Source organism: Antechinus flavipes, chromosome 2, assembly GCF_016432865.1.
Source record: "Antechinus flavipes isolate AdamAnt ecotype Samford, QLD, Australia chromosome 2, AdamAnt_v2, whole genome shotgun sequence".
Lineage (NCBI taxonomy): Eukaryota > Metazoa > Chordata > Mammalia > Dasyuromorphia > Dasyuridae > Antechinus > Antechinus flavipes.
The window spans coordinates 274,599,595-274,625,606 of record NC_067399.1 but is presented as its reverse complement, the minus strand read 5'-3'; the positions used below and the strand labels follow the sequence as shown (position 1 = coordinate 274,625,606).

Here is a 26,012-nt window from a genome sequence, read left to right as displayed (position 1 = left end):
CTCCCTGATGACCCATTTCAACTCTTGAGATCCTATACCTTAACATTTTAAAAGTTGTTGGCATTAGTGGGAATGGGATATATGAGTGTGGAATATTGCATATAATCAGTGGGGTGAACTTAAATTTTGAAATGACTTTTTTCTCTTTTGTAATTTTTGTTAAAATGGAGAGCCCTCTCTTTTAAGAGGAAAAGGGATGATATATTCACAAAATAAAAACAAAAGACACCAATAAAAAATTTAAAATTTAAATGATCAAAAATGTAACAATCCCAAAACTCTATCAAAAACAGATAATCACAAGCCTCAAAATTATCTATATCCTAGCATTTCTGTAAAACTTCACTACTGACAAAACCAATTACATGAAAGTATTAATAGCCACTTCATGTTTGACAATGATTAGTTTGCTGATTGAAAAATCCTGAGTGCTTTCAATGGTTTCTTACCATCTAAATTTTTTTTTAAAAGAGTAATTGATAATAGGATCTTTTGTTTCTTTTTATTGGGCATAGTTTTTAGGAGGTAAATATGTTGAATTGTCCTAAAAAAAAAAATTATCCTTCAATTTACTTCATCTACCTTTCAGTCTCAACCAGCATTTCCAGAAAATCCCAGCTAAACTCCCAAACCCAAACAAATCACACATGTCCCTCTTTCCTTAATGTTCAAAACACTTTTTTACTTATTGGGAATCACCTATTTGACCTCTAGCTCTCAAACAGCATTTCTAACAAGATGTTCATATTAAAATTCTACAGAGACATTTGCATGGCATTCATATAATGGCATGTTACCTGTAGTAAATGATCACAAAACAAAGGCACTAATGGAGCACAATATTGAAAGGGACTCTTCAGTGAAACTTTTCTATAAAGGGAAGAGACTTTCTGCAAAGTAATAGTAAACAGTGCTTTTGTACACTGCTAGCCTCACTTTATTGTGAGAGACTCCCTCTAAGACCTAGTTAATGGAGATAAATGGTATATGAAGTCACACCTTATAGTGTTTCAACATTCTTCCCAAAAGGTACAGCACGAAATTTCCAAGAAAAAGGCCAGTCCAAGATAAATTTTCAGTATTAAGGTCTGTCTCAGTATTTCCACCCCCTTCTCCAAACCAGCACAAACCTCCCAACACCTTAATTAACATGATTGATTTATTTCAGGTTTACACATTATGCCTCTCTCAGTCACCAAACATTTCCTATTGTTAAGACTTCTAAAAAAATAACCATTTTTCAAAAGCAGTAAAGAGGGAAAGTTATATTTTTAATATATAAAAGGAAAAGCTAAATTTGACATTATTATATTCTTAAAAACATTCCATCTATTTACAGATGTGTAAAAAAAAAAAAAAAACAGGATTCTTGGTCTAGCAAGAACATGCTCTTTGCAGGGTGGGGGTGAAAGCCCACTGTCCTGATTTCACAATCCCTCTCCACACCGCTACATCTTTTATATATCACATACGTAATTTTCATTCAATCCCTTGAGATAAGAATAAGTCTGGGATCAGTGAGGAGAAGAGGGGGCCTTGGAGATTTCAGATTGCTGGCAAGTTACAGGAAAAAGACATGTGGACTCTTTCTCTCTGAAGTCTGAGCCCTCCCCAAGCTGGCCTTGCCAAGTATTAGCATTAGGCAGCTCCAGAGTACTACCTTGTTGGATAGTACACTATTTGCAACAGTTATTCCTGAGAACCTCGGGCCACCTATTCAAGTCTTTATATAATTATGCAATACCAGAGCCAAACATGTCCTCCAGACAGGAAGAGGTTATTTGTTTTCTTCCAAGAAAGCGAAAGAAAAATGTTTAGAGTCTAAAATGCTCCTTTTATCCTGAGGATGATTCCCTTGGTTACTGCTGAGCGGACCCTCCACTAACAGCCACCAAAGGAGCCCGGAGAAGCCAGGAGGAAAAGTTAGGAGGGGACAAGCAAGGGAGGAAGATGCTGCTCTCCTTGGCTAAGGCATTGAATGAAATCTTTTGGACATGAAAAGGGGAGAAGGGTGAGGAAAGGGTATCCTTCACCTACTTCTTTCTTCATTAAGGAGCAAGGAGGTCAGAGCACAGGACTTTTAGGTCCTAATATTAATAGTACAAGACCAACAAAGCAATTATAATTACTGGGCTTTTACCTTGCCAATATCTTTGTATATAGTAAGATTACAGGGAACACATCTCATTTTTTTCAAGATTGGCAGGAACGATGTTAAACATAGAAGTCAGAAAGAACTTACCTGCCAAAAACATATCAAACAACCTCACAAAATGGGTTGGAAAAATATGCTGTGTGGGATGTGGGGTAAAGAAAAGAGGGGAGAGAGAAGAGATAGTATCTCCTAGGCACTGCCCAGGAGCTTCAAAAGCTGGAAGCTCTCGTGCTAGTGTTCCACAACACAAGGAAATCCTGCCAATGAAGGTGGTGAAGACAAGGGTTACATTCCAAAATACAATTACGTAAGAAAGGCAAAATGCAGCAGCTAGATCCCAGAGTCAGTTCAATTTCAGAGCAGTGATTCTCACTTCCAGGAGTTTTCAAGAGACCCCTCAAGTGCACCATGATTCCTACTTATTTACAAACCAGATAGGAAAAAACATTTCTATACGCATTACAAATCTCATCTCTTAGGTTGAAAACTTCAGCCTTTAAGGAAGCTATGAAAACAACTGTGTACAAAAATATAAATATCTTTACATGCTGCCAGGCCTTAACAACCTGATAGCTTATGAGTGAAAAGGCTCTATATATCATTGAATCCATGGTGGCAGAGAATAAAAAATACATCTTGTGATTCAAATACTGCCCTATTTCCCTGGTAATGAGTGTCTGCTATGACTTTATTTTTTCTTTTTCTTTTCTTTCTTTTTTTTCTTTTTTCTTTTTTTTTTGCTATACAACCCTGTGCAAGTGCAGCAAAACCTTGTCCAAGCACCATTCTTGTATGCAGAGGAGACTAGTTTGATCTAGCAAACAGCCCCACAGGTTCTTTTTTGTTGTTGTTGTTGTTGTTTTTTGGCTGTTATCTTGGGAAAAAAGCATACTCTCCATGAGCCAAACTGTATCTTAGCAGGGTTGTCACTGGGATGACCCAGGGCAGAAAAGGGATGAAAGGATTTCCATGTACACCCTTAGGAGTATTCCAGGAGGTATATTCTGGGGTAATAAAATGGTAAACTAGAAGCCCAATAGGAGAATGAAAGAACATAGCTATTAAATGAATTAGGCTAATTAGCTGTGAGCCATTTAAAAGCTTCCCTATTTTACAAGACATTTGGGCTTATACCAGAAAAGATTTGGAATGGAAGCTTACAATGAGGAAAGTGAAAGCTTTTGCTGAGAAAATTCCTCACTTTGGTATTCCATAGAATTGATTTCCTCCACCCCTAACTCCTGGAATACCAATCCTCTGGATTCCTTTGCACAAGGCTCATCAAATTCCCAGGGTTCTGCAGAAACTTCAGACACAAACAACCCTGAATCTGCATAGACAGTTCATTGTACCAGGAGCCAGAATTCATAGCAGCTCCTCAGCCTTAAGCAGCTTTTTTCTCTGGAGGAAGAAATAAGGGGCTACTTTCCCTTGCGTGGAAAAATTCCTTGGTAAAAGGGGTTCCCTATGTCCAGCAATGATGGATGACCATCCTCCCCCAGAGAATAATGGAACCCAGCACCAAAAGTGAGGTAACAAACTTTAGCATGATCAGAATTTCATAGCACTGATTCCAGGGCCAACATTTCCCATCACTTACCCCACCCTCTATTAAAGGACCATAGTCCCATGACAAAAAAATAAGATGATGCCTACAGAAAAGAGAGTGAGCAGGAGGCAGTTTTTTTTCCCTTTACAGCCTTAATAGTTTTAGGCTTTTTCACTTAGCTTCAGGACAAACTTCCTCATTTGCCTGAAGAACTCGAGGAGGACCCAGAGTTACTCAATTTAGCTACCACAGGTGCTAATGTTGGCATCACTTTGTTCTCCTGTCCTTCTTGGTCACTGTGGCCTGTTACTATGGTTTTCAGCCCAACTGATCCCCCTTTGGCAACTATAGGTGCCAAGCAAGGCATCACTTTGAGACTCTGTCCATCTATGTCACTGGGAGGATTAGCTAATTTAAGCCCTAATGGTGCCAATTTTGGCATAGGCCTCCATAAAGTATCTGTGCTGCTGCTCTCTTGGCCAGTCTTCATATGAAGAATGGGGGGTGAGGACAAGTTTTCAGGCTCAGTTGGGAGGTTAGCGGTCATTTTTCCAGTATCACTGGCCCTCCTATGGGAAGGAAATGGTTCTTTTATCTCTGGGTCAATGACAATCTTAAGGACATCAGTTTCTGTGGGTTGCCTTTCACCCTCAGTAAGATCATCATCCTCCAGGTGCAGAAGAAGGGGACTGATGGAACCACTGGCTTCTTGTACCTCAGGCAGCTCTTTCAAATTACTCCCAAGGGTGCCAAGCTGAAAAGTGGCTCTATTGCCAGAGGCTAGCTTGCTGGCAACAGCTCGCTGGGCATTTGCCAATCTAGGGAATTCTGCACCTACAGAGCTGGGGATCTCAGTCATGCTGGAAGAGTCATCATTTAACTGCTGATTGAGAAAGGTAATCTCATTGAGCAATGAGGTTAGAGTTTCATCTGTGTCATCCTCTTCCTCCATACTAGACAGAAGCTCATTAGGGTCCAATGTTGCTTCTTCAATGGCAGAGGCCACTTTTCTCAGCTCTATCTCTATACTTGAATCTTTAAGATCTTTCACCTGTAGTTTGCGAAATGGGATCTCCTTTAACTTCAACCTCTCACCTACTGATTCATTTTCTTTTCTCCTACTCTGGCTACCACTTACAACCCCTCCAGAAACTTTTCTGGACAAGGTTTCCAAAGGTGTCCGAATACTAGAAACATTGACTATTTGTGGAAAACTAACATCTTTGTTTTCCACAAAATCTTGTGTGGTTCCTGGCAATATTCTCCCATCTCCATGATTGTTTCCAGAGGATATTCTTGTCAGATCTTCAAGGGATGGAGTATCATTCCTGATGGTTTCTTTCAGTATCTGCTCAGATGTCTTGGCATGAGAAGTTTCATGAGAATGCTTGCTGGCACCCACATCTAAGCTGAGGCCTCCATCGGTGGCCAGCGAGGTCACATTAACAATCCTGGGCATCATAAACAAGTCATCACTTTCTGCAAAACCAAGAAAAGCAGAACTCATCATTAAGATCGGTAGTGGCATCCATGTCATTTTCTATCAAATAAAACAGCTGAACATCTTAAGCAGTTATTTATATCAAGACTGGCCATTTAAGCAGTACTCTACCTACTTGTCCCCTGAAAATAATAGTATCCCTTAAAATGTTAGATCTAGGCTAACAACAAAATAATGCCAATTAAGCACTGCCCTTATATCCTACTTTGATAACTTCTTAAGTATTCTATGTCAAGGAAATGCCTCCCAAGCCCACTTCTAACTAGTGCCAAGAATCCATTGTTTTATCCTAAGACAGACATTCATCTAGGTCTTATTTATCCCATTTCATAGGGAAAAATATAGTGCCAATCAAAGTATACAAATTACTGAATTGTTAACCCAAAGTAGATTCAGAAAACTGTTGAAGTCATTGTTAAAAGCCTGGGGCTATAGTGAAGAACTTGACAGTAATAAGTGTCCTTTCTATTAGCTATATTTGTCTGATGATCTACTTTATAAGTGTGAGAGCCCTGATATTGAAAACTCATATTCTAAAAGTAAACAAATGCTTATGTAAATTAATTCATTTTCCCTTAACATTTAAAACCCTGCATGGTGAGGCTAAAGTCCAATAAGGGCACACATACAAGATTATATGACCAGACCTAGGAAAACTTTGGAGTAATCAAAGTATATAAGAAAACATCCCTCAAGCCTTCTTTCTTTCTTCCTAAAATGACCTACTATAGGCATGTCTAATGTTAACTTCACTTATTTATGGACATTTGAAAATCAGAATATTAACTTGAAGATTTCTAAAAGTATACACAACAATAATGTACTCCAACAAGTTTCTTCAGTATTTGAAATATTCTTCAAATATGTTATATTTAATTTACTAAATTCTCAGCTACTTTTTCCTTTTTTTCTCTTTGAGGTAATCATTTGAGGAGAAAAACTGTCTAATCACTAACAAAATCTGATTCATTATTAGGACATGCCTCACCATGCAGGAGCATTACTTTTTGATCACACACACACACACACACACACACACACACACACACACATTCCTTTACTTCTCTGAATTAAGATATGCTCATCTCCCCTCCCTTTTTCTTTTTGCTATTAAGCAATACAGGTGCAAGCCTCCTCACTCCAGGGAGATCCAACAGAAGAAACATAGTCATATAGAATATACTTACACTTGCTCTAGCATTTATTTTCCAAGCTAAAATGCATTCTTTGCTTTTTTCTTTTAACTAGGAAAGAAAGAAACGAAAGAGAGAAAAGAGAGAAGAGAAAGAGAAAGAGAAAGAGAGAAAGAGAGAGAGAAAGAAAGAAAAAGAGAAAGAGAGAAAGAGAGAGAGAGAGAGAGAGAGAGAAAGAGAGAAAGAAAAAGAGAGAGAGAGAGAAGAGAAAAAGAAAAAGAGAGAGAGAGAGAAAGAGAGACAGGAAGGAAGGAAGGAAGGAAGAAAGGAAAGAAGGAAGGAAGGAAACAAAGGGAAGGGAAGCGAAGGGAGGAAGGAAGGAAGGAAAGGAAGGAAAGAAAAAAAGAACCAGAAGAAAGTCTATGAGCTTCTCCTGCCTAAAAGGATGTTTTACTAGAAATGGCTGAAAAGAATATATTTCTTTTTAAACTAATTGGACCATGTTCTCACATAGAAAATTATGTATGTATCTAAATAGTTACATATATTCCTTATATTCTGTTTCTGATTTAATTGTACCAATAGTCTTTTTCTTGATTATGGGCTTGTGTTTCTAAATGCTAACTTGTCTCTCTTACCTCCTTTAAATAAGAGTAATAAGATATGTACTCTTGAGGTGGCAAACTACAGGTTCTTCCCTACAGCACTCTTAGCCAATGGACAGATAACAGTATCTCTTCAAAGATTCCTGAAGTAATGGATTAAAAAGACTCAAAACTAATATTTTCTTCCTACCAATTAAAATACCACAAAAGTAAAAAATGAGATAAAGAATGAAAGAAAACTATCCTAAATAATATAGCTCACATAGAGAAATGAGCTTTCTTCTGATCTAGAGAAGGCATATGAAAAACTCTCTTGCCTCTGTTCTACTAGATCCCAGATGTTGGCACTTATACTGGTGGAATTCACTGGTGGCTTTGAAGTCAATGCCCTACAAGCTTAAAGCACCAACCCCATTAATGGAAATGCCTGGCAGCCCCATATCTGCAGCTGTGTTTGCCATGAGACAGAAAACCAGTTAAATGAAATAAAATTTCATTCCAGTAATTTGATTTCATATTTAAATTCCAAAAAGCAACACTACAAGACCAGAATAGTCAACAGAAAGTTGACACCAGTTCCTCAGAATACTTTTTCCCTTTTGTAAAGATACATTTTCTATTTTTCTATCCCCAAGCTTCTACTTGAAGCAGCACTTCACAATTTGTATCTGAGATCAGCATCAATCCCAAACAAGACCAAACTAATAAAAACAACAAAGACAGAATCAGACAAAACTACATTTAGGTAAGACTGCACTTGATGGAATTCATATTAGCAAGACAAAAGAAAAAAGACTGTCTCTGACTTTAGAGTAAAGTCAGACAGATTTCTTCAGTGTATATAGGACAACACTGACATACCTTGCTGAACTACAGCACTGTTGGTAACTTGAGGCTTCAGTTCACTTTGTAACAGAGCAGGAGAAACAGTTACCATAGGTCCTGAGACTAAGGGTCCCTTCAAGGTAAGCACTTGTCCTTGTGGAGTCATCACCAGACTGGCAGTATTATGTACTGTGTGAGAAGGTGAGATCTTTTCTATAATGAAGATTAGAAGCCAATTAGGATAAAAGTCTTCAAACACACCTAGAAGTTTAATTTAAATCTCTGAAAGTACCCCTTCCTTTACTAGATAAGCACAGCTTAATTTTAAGGCAAGTCAGGAGCCACATTTAGGAATACATTTTTTTGTTTTTATCACTGTGAAACAAGGAATTAGTTTCAGTTCCTTGTTTACTGTCCCTCCATAAGGAGATACTTTCCCTACTAAAGAACCAATCCCTGAAACTACTGATTCAAAAAAGTTCTTCAACAATAATTTCAGCAAAAACATCAAGATTTTACAATTGTCCAAGATAATCAAAACACCAGTTTGTTAAACCTTTATGGAAACCTAGAGTAATATAATATAATAACAATTTGCATTTATATAAAGTTTGCAAAGTGCTTTACAAATATTATTTCTTTTTACCCTCTTGTTATTACCCTCATTTTAAAGATGAGAAAACCAAGGCAGCATGATAAAGGCTATATAACTACTAAGTGTCTGAGGCCAGATTTCAATACAAATCTTCCTTACTCCACGTGCAGTATACTACTTACTCTAAGTATAAAAGAAAGAGCATGAGAATGAGTTAATAAATCTAGATCCTACCACAGGACCTGACACAAAAGAATTACTGACCCATGGTTTCAGTTTTCTAATTTTAAAACTTAGAGAATAGACTACATTATCTGTGAAGTCCCATCTTGCTCTAAAATTGAAAACTTGTGGACATAACTTCTATGTAGAACTCAATAACATGGTTTTATCTTATCTATTAAAATAACTCATTATTCATCATTCTTCAATTTTAACTATAGCATTAGAAAAGTTTTAAATTACTAAGTGACTGATTAATTTGCTTTTTTCTTCTTGTCAATCGTAGCAATCTCCTTTAGCTATTGGTAAATGAATTCTCCTCTGAAATATGTTGAAAGGGAAATATATATAACAAAATTGGATGTACGATTTTGTTTTTAATATATTCAATAGAAGAATAAAGGCCAAGGGAGGAGTTAATAGTTCAACAAACTAGATTTCTTTATAGCATTCTTGAAACGATCACAAAATACCATTCCTACCTGTGGATGGTGCTCTTTTCCTAGCGAGTATCAATGGCTTTCCCCTTCTGCTAGTCATGACTACCTGCCCCAACTCTACAGAGGATGTAGAAGCTCCTTCCTGCTGTTTGACTACTCGAGGAGGTACATTAGGCTCATCCTGGTCCATCTTCTTCTTTTTCTTTTGTGCTTCTAATGCTTGCTGTTTGGCATAAATGTATTCCAGCTTCTTCAGGACAACTTCTTCTGTCTTACCTGAATGTTAAAAAGAATCTAAGCACCCTTCTTTTGATATCTATGGCTCAGATAAAAATGAGAATCAGCAAGTGAAATCCATTTGCTTAGTCACAAAGGCAAGCATATATTTGTAAAGCAACATTGGTTATACCTCAGAAGAAATTTCCTCACGAGTTAAAACCAGTACACATCTACATCTAATTTCTCTAAACACATAAAACATACCACAGTTTGTTTTTTTTCCTAGAGTTACTATTCCTTTTCTTCTCCATCTATAAACCTTACCTGAAAGAGAAGATACTTTGCGAATCAGATTATTCCGTTTTCGAGTTAGGAGGTTTTTCTGCCCTATCAACTTGTCTGCCTGGTCTGTTAGTCCCTGGATCTCTCCAAAGGCCTAGGAGAAAAGGTAACCCACCATATGTCAGTCAATTCACTTTATTTGGAATAATTTCCCATTATATTTTGGGGTGAAGTCTGCCATCATTAATCAATATAGTGAAATCAAACAAGAAAGAAAACTTTAAGAGGCCATTTTAAAAACCCAGAAAATATTGAAGGGTTTTGTTCATTTTAAAAATTACAGATGGTTGGATGGGGTCCTCCATCATTATTATTAGCAAAATGTATCATTGGCTGGTTAATATTATACTGACAAGCAACTATTGCTATATAGTGTTCATTCAATAGACCTGTCCCGTAATTAATAAGATGCTATTTTAAAATCATCTATTTGACTAAAAATATTTTTAAAAATTAGGATGATTTTATAATTAGTAACAAAGAACTTATCAAGTCAATCTTTTTGCATATTAAAACACTTATTATTTGCTTAATGCAATCTTCCTTTTTAAAAAATCATAACTATTAAAGATATTATAAAGTAATATTTAATTGCTAAACTGAATCTCAAAAGTATTTTAACTATAATGTTCTAATGCCTTTGTGTAAGTTGTACTAGAATACCTCTAGCTCTAATGATTCAAGATTTTAAGATCCTCTTATGTTAACACAAGGCATACTCAGTTAACAAAACAGAAAAAACAAATTCTTTCCTTCTTCCTTATTTCCAAACATTTATTAATCTATTTTATACCTGACAATGTACTTGATATTATAGAAAATTAGAGAGAATGTAGAGAAAACATGATCCTCTCTGTGAATCATTTTCCTTTTTAACTTAAAGAATGGGATAATCTGGTCATTTAGGAATTGAGTTGATGAAAGAAATGACAATCTCCCAAACATGAAAATATCATTGTACTTTAGTAGTTTGACTAGATTTTTAATAGTTTACCTCTGAATGTGAAATACTTCCATACAAAGTTACCAATGATTATTGGGGAGTAGTCAATACTCCTCCTCCTCAATCTTTCTGGAAGAACCCTTTTGCTCAATTCATATGTACAAAGTGAATAGAAAACTCACCCTTGTGAGAATGAGGCTTTTGGAGACCTTAGAAGAATGAAGCAGTCCCAATGTTATTTTCAGTTTCTCAAAGAGATCCCGCATTTCACCACGCCGACGCCGTTCATTGGCTGTGTGTGTTCGACGATAATATGCAAAAGCTTCTGCTTCTTTTTGTAGTTTTTCACTCCAGAATTCAGGTTTCAGTTTCACAGGAATTGGTGGGTCCTGTTCAAATTAAAAATGGACAAATCAACCAAACTTTGAACCAACTCATCCAAATGCATTTAAACCTAATTGTAAAACCAAAATTATCCACAGAACTGACAGTTTTTGTTTTAAAAGTGTACTCCCTTCAAATTCTGGAAATTTTGCACATTAAAAGGTACAAAGACAAGGGTGGATGGTATATTGATAACATAAAACTTTACATCAATTAGGTTTAGTGGAGATCAAAAGGCCAAAAGAGAATTAGGCCTGTATAATATATAAGTAGGTTACATAAGGATAGTGCAGAAGAAGTGGTTACTTTTTTGGGCATATAACACAGTATTGAATTATTTATAATGTTGCTCTGTTTGATAAATGTATATTATTAATACCATCTTTCTACTCTCTGTATATCTATAGGTGTTGTGTGTATGATCCTACCAAACATTTAGCAGACAGATGTGTGCTGACTATATTCTGGACTTGATGTACCCCTCAATTATTTTCTGAGGACTGAAAAATTTAGGCTGTAAGGAGAAATGCAAACTTGCTTAGAATATCTATTTTAGAGACTACTGGATCAGTTATACTATACTATATTACCACAACTTTAAAATATAGAGAGAATGTTAGAAGAATGGCAAATGGAAGTGACAGGTGAGAAATTTAAAAATGAATATAAAATACTACTCCGGATAGCATTAGAGATAAGGTATTACTGTTTGTCTATCATCCATGAAGATCTATGATATATTTACACAACATGTGCCTTGGCCTAATTAATCCTAGAAAGAATGTTTTGTTCACTTTTTATCCTATCAGTAACTACTTGATAAAAACTATTAAAAATATAAGCTGCAGAAATAGACACAGAAAAGAAAAAGATTAAGAGATTTTTGTTCTCAAGAAAGCTAATTTCAATTTTATCTAAGAATATTTGTTAGGAAAGACTTTTTCTAATATCGAGAAAAAAAGAAGTAATATTACTAGATTGTAAGGTCCTTGAGGGCCGGGTCTGCCTTTTGTCTCTTTTTGTATCTCTTGATACAAAATAGGAGCTTAATAATGTTTTATTATTATAATATTGAATTTTCAGACAATGAAAGAGACATTAATTAATGATATTTTAAAAGTATTAGATTGATCACAGAGAAGATATTGAAAATATATATGCATAAATATAAATTACATATCTTGATGTTACTATTATTCTCATTTGTTAATAAGTTATATTTATGTGCATATGTCAGTAATTTAAATATTTATTTAAATACAGATAAGTAATAATTATCAATGAGAAATATATCAGTAAATGCTCAAGACATCAGGGTTAGAAATACAGACTTTCATAACAGTTATCCTTAGTACCTATGGTAGACAATGAGTATTCTGGTGGATCCAAATCTTTGAGTGTTAAGTGTGAGGAGGAGGGTGCACACATAACTGTGTGTTGGGAAGAATGGGACTATCATAGGGGAAAAGGCTACAGAATGTTAAGATTCACAAGGATTCTGGGCAGCAATTGTGGAAAACTGTAAGTAAAGGATTCAATATGGCATGGCACTTAGCCATTCAAATAATCAGCAGCCCAAAATGCTTTCAATGGAGAAAATCTAACAAAACTTTCAACAAAGACCCAGCTACGTCCCTGGCCCCTTATTTCTGGAAGAAAGGAAAAAAGGAGGAAAAAGGGAAGGATGGAGGAGAAGGGAAAGAAAGGTAGAGAAAGAGAGAAGGAGGAAGTAGGGAGAGAAAAAGGAAAAAAGGGAGGGAAATAGAAAAAAAAAGGAGGAAGAGGAGAGGAAAGGGTAATGGGAGAAAAGAAGGAGGGAGAGAAGGGGAAAGAGAAGTAAATGAGGGATGAGGAAAGGAGGAAAGAAGAGAGGGAAAGGAAAAAGGAAATATTTGAACAGACCTTTCGACTCTTCTCAGGTGCTTTCTCGTCTGAAGGAACATGGGTATGGCATCTGAAAAGGAAGACAGAATCATTTCCTAACATCTTACAATTGGAATTTTATGCTATGATAGCAAATTTTTATTGAAAACAGTTCTCTGGCAAATTTTACCTAATGACTGCACATCTTTTTATATGCAAGTGTGAAAATGCCTAAATACACCTTAAAATCATATCAAATTACATTGCATTTACAATATACTTTAATACTGTCCACTTTAAGCAGCCCAGTTCTGGAGATAAAAGAAACTACTAATCTCACAATTCCCAGCACTAATATGTGCTATCTCCTCAATTTTGCTCGTATTATACTCACTGGTATAGGCATTGTATCCCCCATTAGCACAATGTAAAATCATTAAGGGAAGAAATTCTTATTTATGTCTTTGAACATTAAAACTTACAGAGTAGAAACTAAACATTGTTTACTGAAATGCATTTAATGAGCATACGAGAGAACTAAATGAGATCTGTGATGCTTTCTCTATTCCCTATCAACATATAGTCCAATAAAAAAGAATATGAGGTAAGCTGCTTTTTTCAAGTCCTATCTTTCCTCCTATTCTACACAGAGGAAATGAAGCATGGCCATAAGTAGGGAATAGAGAGCTGATCTTGGAGCCAAAAAGACTGAGTTTGAATCTCAGTTTGAATCTTTGACATACACTAGCTGTATGGCTCTGGTAAGTTATATCAAGTAACACTCTCAGTTCATAAGTGGTAAAGAAGGCACTCTTCATGTAGGAGTACCCTATATTAATTAAATTCTCTACTTATGAAGTGAATAAGTATCTACACAGAGTGGAAACAAAAGTGGGAAGAGACAGTGTGCTTAATCTGGAAGATGGTCCAAGTCTTCACTGTGATTTCCTGAAAATAACCTATGACTTATGAAACATAAACTTTTTTCTTAAGAAACTCTGCTTTGCCTAATTATCTGTTTACCTCAATGACATGTTTACCCACTTTTACTTTTGTGTCCCAATTTGCCATTTTCCATAATTTTTCTTTCAATAATTGTTCTATTGACCAACTTCCTATTTTTCCATTTGTACTTGTGAGGTCTAAAACATTATCTACTATTAATTTCAAGTTTAGTATACGATTCTTTGAGCTATTTTGTAGGAGGTTTTATATATAAAAAAAGATTAATATACACAATTACTATATCTCCCCAAAGAAGAAAATTATTATTGAAAATATTATTACTATTTTGCAAGTTATTTCTGAAAAGTACAGATAACCTCCAGTTAGTATGTTCAAAATCATTGAGTGTTAAAGTGTCATTAAAATAACTAGATTAAGTAGTAGTAAAAGAGAATGATAAACATAACAGAGAACAATTTCTGAATTTTGTAATTTCAAGGGAACTGAGTATATTTTTGAATTTTAATTCATATTCTTCTATTATTTAGAACAAAGCTAAGAGGCTAGAAAGGATACAGGATGGTTACTCAAAGTTCCTAAACATGGCATTAAATTTAAGTTGCTAAAGAACAAATTAATGAGAAAAGCTTACGGTTGCTTAGGAGAATGTATATGAGAAGCTGAGGCCTTCAAGCGAGCAATATTCATTTTCTCTGAAAATTCCTCAACAGTTTCAATGTCTACTTGCTCTTCCTCTTCAGTGTAATCCATAGAATTATTCTGAAACAAGCAATTTTAAATGGTAAGCTATAGGCAAACTAAATTAGAACAAATCTAAAGCTTTAATATTTTTTCTCCCATCATGAAATTAAGCTTTACAGTACAATACAGCAGGGAATCAGAGGATTTGGTTCAAATCTTGACTATGATGCTCAATACCTGTAGACTCAGGCAAGTCACTTAACTGCCTTGGACCTCAGTTTCTTCATTTAGAAATAAGATGATTAGACCAGATAGCCTGCAATTTAATCTATAAGAGATATTTATTAGCTATGTCACATAAGGATACTGGTCTTCAGAAAGGGAAAAAAAAGTGTCTCAAAGGACTGTATTACCTTAACTCTGATACTGTACTTTCCAATATTAATTTTTATGAAAGGTAATCTTAATAACTTACTTGAAAAAAAAACTTACTTAAAAACACATGAATAGGGTCAGATTTAGTATTTTTTTTTTTTTAATATAACAATTAACAGTGAAACATTAAGCTAGATGATCACAAAGTATCACTGGCTTTCTCAAAGTAGCTAAAGAAGCAGAATAAAAAACCTGGCACATTTTTCAATCCTATAGTTTGCTTTTTGAAAAACTTTAGATTCCAAAACAAAGTCTATATAGGATTATCTACTATATTAAGGCATAGGTAAACTAGTGAGAGTTTACTGAGTAAACTATATATAAAATACCCTAACTAAAAATGGTATGTGATATAGCCATTTTAACATCAGTTATGGGGTAAAATTATGTTAAAAAATTTGGTGCAGTGAGATGAAAACAACTAATTTTTAGCCAAAAATCAAGTCTGAATACTGGTTCTTCCACTTTCTAACTGTGCCATTGGTTAAATTACTTAAACTCCTTTCCCCAAACCTGTTTCTTCATCTGCAAAATGGGAAAAAATATTTTACTTCCTATCTCAGAGTTGGAGTCTCAAAACAAGATAATGTGAATATATGCTTTGCTAACAAAGTATTACGTAACTGGATTTTTTTTGTTATTCTCCAGCTTTCAAAATAGCTATTTCCTACATCAGAAACAAGGAAAACTTTAAAAAAATTTCTCTATAGAGTATCAGGCATTAAATATAAGTCAAATTAAACAGTATCTTTTAACTGCCTTATTAACAGAACCTGAAATCATTGAGAATTACTCATCACCCCCACCCCAACTCCCATTGAACTTGCCTCCATTAATAGCTGAAACAGAAAACAGATTCTTCCTTCACTCTTGGCAAACAAGAGAAAAGTTACTGAATATTTGCTTTCCACAATCACAAAGTAACTATTGATTTTTCTGTTCAATTCAAATAGTCTAAGTAACTAAACATCAATCCTTCCACTCTGACCAATAATAAAGAAATTCTTCTTGGGATGAATTTTGTTATCAAAAGACTAGTAGTACTCTAATGATCTTAAAAAAACCTACATTATAACCTTTACAACTTGGACATACAGTGAGTCTAACTACCTCTTAAACTCAATGAATTCCATGAAGCTAGTAGGACAAAAGAGTAATATAATTTAAAAAATAAGCCAACATTTGGTATGGTCTACAGATGTGTTAGATACCACATACAATTTAAACTAGATCTTTATATACCAAATGGATGCCTTTTGCTGGACAACCTAACTGATATACCTCAAAGAAATGGATTTTAATAAGAGAGGGATAAAAATACCCACATTTACGCATATGTTGGCTCAAAAATATTGTGAGCATCTAAAATGCAAAAGCATTTTTTTTGGGAGAGGGAGAGGAAGAAGAGAGGAAGGTTGGCCAAAAGAACAAATGTATTACCATACAATATAACTACCTACAACTACTAGGTGGTTTTAAAAATTAGCTTTTTCTTGATTTTCTTATCCAGTGCTAGTTAAAATAGAAGACTATACAAAAAGCTTCACATTATCAATAACACAGACTCCAGGGTCACTAGATTAAAGAAAAGTGCCTTCTTTCAACTTCATTGTAATCCACTGAAGAAAACTAAGCTCTAAGAAACAGTTGAGTCATAATAAAAGAGTGGCACAAACATATTTTCAATATTTTGTTTCACCAGTATCCTACTCTGATATCTACATGGTACAGTGGTGACCCAGAGTTTCCAAAAGTTATGGTAGCAGAGCTCTGTCAAGTCTTAACAAGTTTGATAGATTTCAATTATGCGGGTCTATTCATGGATTGTCTCATCTACTGTTTGAGGAAGTTTAAAGAATTTCATCATTAAGTTGAATAGTGATCAATTATCTGGTCAAAGAAAATTCTGAAGATCATTTATCATGTCATAGAGGGTCTGGAACTTGCTTCACTGAGTATCCATACTGATAAAATTAGATTCCTGAAGTACTTAAATGTTTTTTGCTTAGTTCCCTACACCCCATACAAAAATTGAGTATAGTTTTTGATTTTGCTCAAACATCAGGAAATAGAAAAATAGAGTTACATCAACACACAAAAAATCAGGTGACAGAAGGGAATGGGGAAATAACAGAGAAGGGATGAATGACAGTTTCAAGTAGAGTATATTTAGGATAATCAGCTAACAATGCTAAAAGAAAGGATAGTGAGGTCCAAGTTATTCAGAAAAATCTCAGGTTATATTCGGCCCCCTAAATTTGACACCAAATTATACAGAATAGTGATTAAAATTCAGAGTAATTTAATAATCCAAGAGACTTAAAGAGCTATTTTTTGAAAGAAAAGGTAAAAAAATCATCACCGCAAGATTAAGTTAAAAAGACTAAATGGTCACTTCACAGTTTAGTTTTAGTTTCAGTTTTGCTGAAGCAATTGTGGTTAAGTGACTTGCCCAGGGTCACACAGCCAAGACGTGTTAAGTGTCTGAAACCACATTTGAACTCAGGTCCTCCTGATTTCAGGACTTGTGCTCTATCCACTGTGCCATCTAGCTGCCAGTAACTTCATATTTTAAAAATACATGTTCAAAAAGAATGCATTTAACATAAATGGAAATAGGTAATTCTATACCAAAAGAGTTGTGATATCAACATTGAGACTCATATAGAGAATAGTACTGAACCTCAATCATACAAAACAGAAAATTGGTTGGGAAAAAATAAAACCACAATTTGTTAGCGTGACTATTATCAAAAAGTCTCATGACAGCCAAAATTATTTTTTAACCATTTCAGATACTCAAACAAGTGTCAAAAATGTGCTTTTAATAGGATGAGAAATCTATTTACTGCCTGACAATATGAAAAATAAAAATAGAAAGGTAATTTATTTACTTATAACTTAAGTCTGACCACCTAACTGAAGTATCAGTCTTTCAATAAGGTCTTGGTGATCTGGCTGTATCAAACTATTAAATAGAATTTTAGAAACTTTACAGTCAAAACAAAAAGGGGCTCACCACCTTTTCTACTTCTTCGACTTCTTCACTCTGGTAGTCAGAGATGCCATCAACCATGTCATCAGCAGAATCATCAGTTTTCTCGTCTTCCTCCTCCTCTTCCTCTTCCTCCACGTCTGAAACAGGGAGTTCAATAATGGTTCTCCCACTCTTCTTCCTTTGCTTTAGATGTTGTTGTATTTGCTCTCCTGGAAGGAGCAAATGACCTTGAACAACTTTATCCCCCTTTGGGGCTTTTTCAACCATCTGAGGAGCAAGGGGAAAGGCTGTAGAATTAGGAATTTTGTTCCAGGTATCGGATTCAACATTTAAATTTCTGGTGTTCTTAGTAATTTCATTTTCCTCCAATAAGACAGAAGAGCTTTGCTTTTGACCCAGAACAGAGTTTTCTTGATTTGCCTCAATTCTTTCAATTAAATGTTCATCTCCAGCTTGCTCATGTTCTTTTGAAATACCATCAAATTTCTGTGCCAAATTCTCCTTCAGAAGGCTTTCCTGACTTTCTCTTGTACCTTTTTTCTCTATGGAAATCTCACAATCTTTCTCTTTTGTTTCAGTTTGTGCTGTCACTTCTTCCTGTACTATTTTGCTCCTGGACGATTTGTCTTCCTTAGAGTTAGCTGAAAGTTCACTGTTCATTAATTTCTCCTCTGGGTTCTTTACACCATTCTGCTCCTCATTTACAATTCTCAGCTGAGATGTCTCTCCCTGAACACTAGCGGTTTTCAATTGTACCTTATTCATTGTTTGAACTGCTTTATTATTGACTTCTTGGGGATTACGTTTATCTTCTTTTACTTTTTCTTCCAAAGAGCTAAGATTACAATTTTCTTTTTCTTCATTAAGTTCTTTATTACCTTCATTTGCCCGTGACCCACTGATGTAAGAGTGATCTGAGGATATGACATCAGCAGGAATATCCTCTTGTAAAAGGGGATCTTTATTTGAGGCATTACCTCCATGTTCTTGAATACTTCTCTGGGCTACCTCAGAGGCAGTAGCACCTTGGTTTTGCTTTACTGTACCAGTCAAAAGTGTCTCAGTCCTATTAGGTAATTCTGCTTCCAATCCTAAATCATTCTCTGGCTCTGTGACATCTCCCTCTTCCAAATGTAAAGTCTTTTTGTGACTGTCCTGCTTCAAAGAAGTTGTTTCATCTTTCTGATCTAGATTCTGAGACTCTCTCTTCATCTGCAGTGAAGCAACATGCTGAATAATTGAGTTGGGAACCGGCTTCTGTCCTGGGAGCTGCAGCAAAGCAAAACTACCAGATTGGAGAGGAATGAGACTAGCTGTGCCAACTGGCTGCCCACCTGAGCTATAAGTTATTTTAGATTCTGAGCCTGTTTGACTTGGAAAGTTGCCTGCTCCAGGAGGAGATATCCTCAAGGTCAAGGTGCCAGCTTGAGACACAAAGCTAGGCACAGTGGAAAGTACAGATGATGCCTGAGTAATTAAATTCAGAGGTGGAGAAGAGCCAACAGCCTGAATCATGGGACTCATGGTTGAGAAAGTTGAAGGAGAGGCATTAGGAGGAGGTGTTTCAGGAGGCTTGGAAGGTGCAGGTAAGCGGATTCCAACCGCAGATCCTATAAGGAAAATGAAATGACAAATTGTCACTCACCAGGAAGAATCTCTTTTCTTAAATTGGGTATGTCACTTTCGGAAAAGTTCAAAGTACACTTCATTCATTTAAAAAAATCTGGGATCCTCAATGTCTTAATTTTCCCTTAATTTGCTACTTTCATAGATAAAGTATCATTTGATATTTCATCTGCCATGAATTGAAAGATAAACATGATCCTTTCTTAATGTGTTGCCTCCCTCAAATAGAACATGCGCTCCTTGAGACCAAGGACCATCTTTCTTTTCTGGGGAGGCAATCAGGGTTAAGGGACTTGCCCAGAGTCATACAATTACTAAGTGTCTGAGGCTAGATTTGAAAGCAGGTCTTCCTGACTCCAGGTCGGGGCTCTAACTACTGGGCCACTTAGGGGCCCCTATCTTAACTATTTACCTATATTTCCAGCATTCAACATAGCACTTAGCACAAAGTATGCACTTAATTAATGCTTTTTTATTCCAAACAAAACCTTCCTATTTAGGAAGCAAGGCTTTTTTCCACTCATGACTTTTTCACCCAAGAAATTTTTACATGACCCCAGGTATATCAAAAACATTTAGTGGTTAAAAAAAAAAATCATAATTTTGCAACTCTCACAATCAGTTAAGAAACCCCATATGAAGTCGTGACCCACAGCTTAAAGAAGCTGGAATATACAGCACTAATTCTATTAAACTTTTTTGGGGGTGGAAAGGAGGAAGGGACTGTCCTGTGACAAAAAAAAAAAAAGTTTATAAAAACGATTGTTATACCTGGGTTTCGAAGCATAACAGGCTGTAAGTTGGGCTGTGTATTAGAGCCTCGCACCTGCTGCAAAGGAACAAGCTGGACAATCTGACCATTGGGATGTCTGAACAAGTTCATTCCACTAGGGCTCCTGACAGGTTGAAGGAGCATCCTCTGACCCTGAACAAGTTGCATGTTTTGGAGAGGTCGAAGACCAGGAGAGCCTTGTTGCACGGGGATCAAAAGTAGCCGAGGTCCAGCACGCTTTTCCGGGCTAGGAGAAACTGGAGAGGTAGCCACTGGAATCTGAGGAGCATTTTCTGAAAAACAAGAAATAGACACATGGCATCCCAACTTTCCACTACCACAAACAGGAATCACTAATGCCATGGCTTCTAATCTAACTCCAAGATATTTAAATTGGGAAATTGGGAAAATCCTAAAATTCTGGATGTGTTATACTATAAAAAACTGCCTTTCAGATGATTTTAAAAGTTATAAACTTTGCTAGAAAAAAAATGCACTTAGAATATTTAAAAGGAGAATCATATGCTGTTAGGAAGGACAATTCAACAAGAGATAAATAATCTGCTTTATAAGAAACTTAGGCAAAGTTATAAAATTTGGCTATCTTTTACAGTATAAGTAGAAATTCAGAATTTATAAATCCCTCACAGTTGTACTATTTTTACAGTGAAGTACTGCTTGAAGCGAGGCATCACTGTGCAACCATATTGATAGCATGGTAAAATCACAAGGAATATACTTGGCTCAAATTCACATCAAATGAAACCAGGGATAATTATTTGAATTATTGAAAAGTGCCCAACTGCATAATTCATTAAACAATGGGTAGAAGTTTTAAGTTATTTCAGAAACATTTTCAAAAGGGGGGGGGGGGGGGAAGGAAGGAAAACTCCACCTGTTAATAGAATCCAGGGGCTAATCCAAATGAAGTCACGGAGCTAAAGGGAATGAAAGCTATGCAGAGGCTAGATAGACCGGAAAAGGAGAGATATGTAGGGGATGGGGGTAGGGGAAAACCCAAGCAAAAAAACTCAATACCAATTAAGTCTTACAATACTCAAGTACAAATGACTTAAATCTTATGAAAAACAAATGACTTAAAAAGTTTATGTTTACATCTAAAGTTATAAGATAAATTTAGATATAAAATTAGCTCTTAAGGAAATGAAAGGACTTATGTAATTAGCTCCAAGAACACAGAACAGAAAATTCCTAGTAATCAACAAAAATAAAAATAACTTAACCATTTAACATTAGTCTATTTGCCTTATAAGTGTATTCACATTATCCTGCTACTATAAAGCAGAAGATTGAATTAACCAGAAGTAATAATGACTTAACATCAGAACTGCTCATTACCCATATTATATCTAAGTTGATAAAAGAGAAACTATGTCCTTTAGAATCAGTCAAAAAAGTTGATTGTTACAGAAATAAAACTACTTTGGCAAGGAAAAATCCTAATTAAAATCTCAACACACAATTTGCACAGAAAGAGGAAAAAATGTCAAATGTCCTATGTCAAAGAGAATTTTACAAAAATTTATAAATATCATTACTTGGGAGTTCATTTACATCTAATCAAAATCTAAACATTCCCATGAAATGTCTCCTATAAAAATTTTTGTCTTTTCTACGTATATGGGGGACAAGATGTAAGGGGGAAAAAAGAAGAAGAAACTTGGCTATTTGGGAAAGGTTCAGTAAGCATAAATCAGAGGCAAGTCTAAGTAGCTGAATTTGTATTATCACTGCTTTATGGTACTACATTCAACCATTGACTCTACTTCCCAAACTACAATGCCAAAACTATCATCCACATACATATTTTTATCATTTTAAAGGAAAAAAAAACAGGCATCACAAATATCCCCAAATATTCTGATGTTGGTTGTATCTCTGACTCCTTTAGTTAGTCACCTTCAGAAATTTGGGCTACCATCAGCATTTCTTTGTTTTTTCCCTTCTGTTCCAATTTTTCTTTTACAACATGACAGCTAATATGGAAACATATTTAAAATGATTGTACATATATAACCTATATGAAATTGCTTGCTGTCTTGAAGAGGGGAGAGGTTAGGGAAAAGAGAGAAAAAATGTGGAACACAAAAATCTTACAAAAATGAATACTGAAAGCTATCCTTTACCTGTAATTGAAAAAATAAAACACTATTGAATTAAAAAAAAAAAGAAAACATGGGTTATAGGGGAATATATTGTCACTAAATTAAAAAACAAAATTTATTCAGTGTAAGGAAAACAATTAGTAACTAAAGCAAATTTGCTACCATGAGAGGCAGTGGACTTATTGTGAATGGACCAAGATATACATTTTCCAAAGATTCATACTTTAACCATCTTGTTTCTCTTCTGAAAAAAACAAATCACACACTATTGTCTGGTGTAGGGTGGGTCCTTTAACTTGTAAGAGTTTTAGATAAAAAGTTAAGGATAGAAAACAAGAAATTCCCACTAAGAATTCATCTGACCAAGCCAACAAGTAAAATTCAAACATTGTCATTTACTTCTTTGAACTGAATACAAGCATTTGACATGAATTTATGGGGTTCTATTCCTACTAAGGTCTTCCATTTTCTTTACTTTCTTCCTTGACATACCAATAATCCTATTATAACCAAACCACAAAAGTGATTAAAACATTTACACTGTAAATCAGCTAATAGCATCTAGGCCTTACCTGGTCTCTGGCTCACTGGTGGACTCGCATTAATTCCCGAGAGTATAATAGGAACAGAGCCAAGAGATGAAGTTGGTGTGGTCACCACGGAAGAAGATGCAGCTGTGGTCACTATGACTACAGAGGTGGAGGCAGTGGAAGCAACAGGAAGAGTGATGGTTGGTGAAGATGCTACAGACTTAGGTAAAGCAATGGAAGTTATAGGGGAGGCTATCCCAGTAGCTTTGGTAACGTTCACAGTGGTTGAAGGCAGGGTGGGTGTAATAGGGGTGCTGACGCTAGTTTCAGTGATCTCAACAGTCCCTGCAGAGGTGGTGCCAGAAGGAGAATGAGTAGTTTCTTTAGTTCCCAAGCTGGAAACAGCAGTCACAGGAGATGTCACAGTAGTAATACTTTCTAAAGATACTTGAGGGGTAGTGGTAGTGACTGGTTCCGTCACTAGGCTGCACACCTGAGATGGCTTGGAAGAAACCACAGGTGTGACGACCATTACTGGAGACGGCCTGATACTGAACTTCTGTGGCCCTGTTAGGGGTTGGGGTGTGCTAACGCCAGGTATCTTCTGCTGCAGGGCTCCAACTTTACTCATCACAAACTGTGTGAATACACCACCAGGAGAGGGTCGAACTGCTGCAAATAAAAATTTGCAGGTCAAAAATTTCAACAGGCTCCCATCCTTCACCCTCTGTCTGATTCTGTTTATTAACATTTCTTACACATTGTTGGGTCAATTTTTCTTACAGGTACCACCTACCTGCATTATTCATGCCAATTTCCACCCATGAAAGTTTAATGCAATTCTCTTTGATGTCCAACCCCCTTGCACTACTCAGAGAATAGGGCTTTTCTTTTTCTTTTTTTTTTTTTTTTTCCAGTTTGCCTAATTAATTTTTTTCTGGCCATGTAAAAGACTCAGCTTGTTGTGACACTAGAAAGATAATACAAAGCAGCACACAATTTTATCATGTGGAACAGATGCAGCATGAGAACCTAAGGGATTTTTCTTAAGACTCTTACATAAGGTTTTCTTCACCATCTTCCTCCTGTCCCAGCACCTCCACCTCCTTCACTACTAACTCCTGAATGTCAGTACTAGAATCCTTCATATTCCTGAACCATGCACATATCCTTCTTTAAGAAAAGGGCAGGAAAAAAACAAACAAAACAAAACAAAAACCAAACAATAATAAACCCCCACCCAAAAAAATGAAAAAAAAAATTTTTTTTTAAAGAAAAAGGCAGGAAAGGACTGCATTTTTAACATCAGTTAAAGCTATTCCTTAATAAGCAAAGATACTGTCATGGTACACAGCACATCCTTCTTTGCACAACTCCAACTTTTGGCCAATTCAGAAATCCTGAATTACAACAATCGATACCACCATCAGCATCAGAGTCTAACAGAATATTGCCAAATCTAACATTCCTAACAATCCAAAAGGTCTACACAAACAGCTTGTAAAAAGGGTAGTTCCTAACTTAAGTTCAAGTCATGACATCTAGTAAATATTCAAATCAAGACTTATGAGAAGCATAAATAGGAAAAATGTTATGCGAAACAGATAAAAAACAACTGTGAACTCCTGTTCCTAATCTCTTTAACTTCACATCTGCACCTAACTTTTAAATACTTGGTTACAAAACACAGAGAAGACAAATGAGTTCTAACTTACCAATCGGCCTCTGGGCTGGGACAAACGCCTTCAGAGTCGTCATCGTGGAGGATGTCGTAGTGCTGGAGGACATCGATTGGGAAGTGGATGGCGAAGGCACCTGGGTGCGTGGTATCCTGGATGCAGCCACCTTGGCATTGGATGCTACCTTGGAGATGACAGTACTGAGGGTTGAGAGGTCCAGGACTGAGGGTCGCAACCTGCCTGTGATATATGCAGCTAGCCTATTGGCTGGATGCAATGCCCCCATCTGTCCCAATAGCAACTTAGCCTGCGGGTAACTTTTACCATTAACCTGAAACAAGTGGCAAAGAGAAATTCTGTAAAAATAAAATTATCTTGCTAACTCACCTCCCTTGAAAAGTGCTGCTTTTAAAAAAAATAAATAAGTAAAAATTAAAGCTATTTCAGTGGGCTTTGTCCCCCCCAAAATTTAAAAAGGGAAAATGAGATTTTCTACTCAGGATGATCTGAGTAATCAAGGGGTGAGAGAGAATACTGCTATCTAAATGTCTAAGACATTTCTAGCATCTACTTGGCAGTTTAGAAAAGGATTATCTTACACTTCAACATGTTTAACATGAATGAGACTGCCTGCCACCTAGGGGAGGGGGTGAAGGGAGAGAAGGGAAAAGTTGGAACAGAAGTGAGTGCAGGGGACAATGTTGAAAAATTACCCATGTATGTGTTCTGTGAATAAAAAGCTACAATAAAAAATAATAATAATAATAATTAAAAAAAAAAAGGGAGAATCTTAGATGTTGTTCATTCCTCAGAACTACAAAACTGGGAGGAAATGATATCAAATCAACCAGGATTTTTGCTTGCTAACAAGCAACTATGATCCAATAATTTAGTTGACAGAAAGAAGAAAAATTATAGTCTTCCAAGTTTATTTTACAAAATACCATAAAGTCTTATTGAGGCTCTCTTTTGTAGGATACCATTTTCATTCTGATATTTATATTCAACTTCACTTTAACTAACAAGCCTCCTATAACTTTGACTGCTGAGCCAAATCAGCTTTTAGTTGGCAAAAAAATCAGGAATGATCCTTTATTTTCTCAAGGTTTAACAAAGTTTAAATTGACAATAACACAATTGGCTAAGAGTCACTTTAGCTCATCTGAAAATCAAACTAGGAGTAAGAAGACAGAGGTAGAATTAGGAAGAAAAGGATATGCTAATGATTACTCTACACCTAGATTAAAAAAATCCTTATCAAGAAAAAGCAAAGAAAAAATATCCAGCTGGATGTTTAGACGCAATGTTTCTTTCCCTATTGTTTATCAATTTAAGTGACTTGAAATAAGATGCACTACTTTTCCTGCCTCCATTTTCCTGTCTATGGAGTTGAGGGAAGTAACTACAGTCTCTTCATCAAAAA

General features: G+C 35.8%; 1 protein-coding gene across 3 annotated transcripts in view; it reads right to left on the bottom strand.

The window, feature by feature from the left end:
• Positions 1-1,141: 1,141 nt before the first annotated feature.
• The window catches only part of MGA (MAX dimerization protein MGA), an 86,812-nt gene continuing 61,941 nt past the window's right edge, over positions 1,142-26,012 (bottom strand). For 2 of the 3 annotated variants that reach the window (XM_051977123.1, XM_051977124.1), the window contains exons 13-23: positions 24,626-24,920; positions 22,953-23,582; positions 20,254-20,547; positions 17,881-19,466; positions 14,374-14,501; positions 12,816-12,867; positions 10,712-10,918; positions 9,569-9,680; positions 9,068-9,301; positions 7,805-7,981; positions 1,142-5,183 (exon numbers count right to left, since the gene is read on the bottom strand). In XM_051977123.1, the coding sequence (XP_051833083.1) occupies positions 3,901-5,183; positions 7,805-7,981; positions 9,068-9,301; positions 9,569-9,680; positions 10,712-10,918; positions 12,816-12,867; positions 14,374-14,501; positions 17,881-19,466; positions 20,254-20,547; positions 22,953-23,582; positions 24,626-24,920 (4,998 nt within the window). In that variant the 3' untranslated portion in view covers positions 1,142-3,900. The remainder of the gene's footprint in view (positions 5,184-7,804; positions 7,982-9,067; positions 9,302-9,568; positions 9,681-10,711; positions 10,919-12,815; positions 12,868-14,373; positions 14,502-17,880; positions 19,467-20,253; positions 20,548-22,952; positions 23,583-24,625; positions 24,921-26,012) is intronic. The other variant, XM_051977125.1, reaches the window with a different exon arrangement.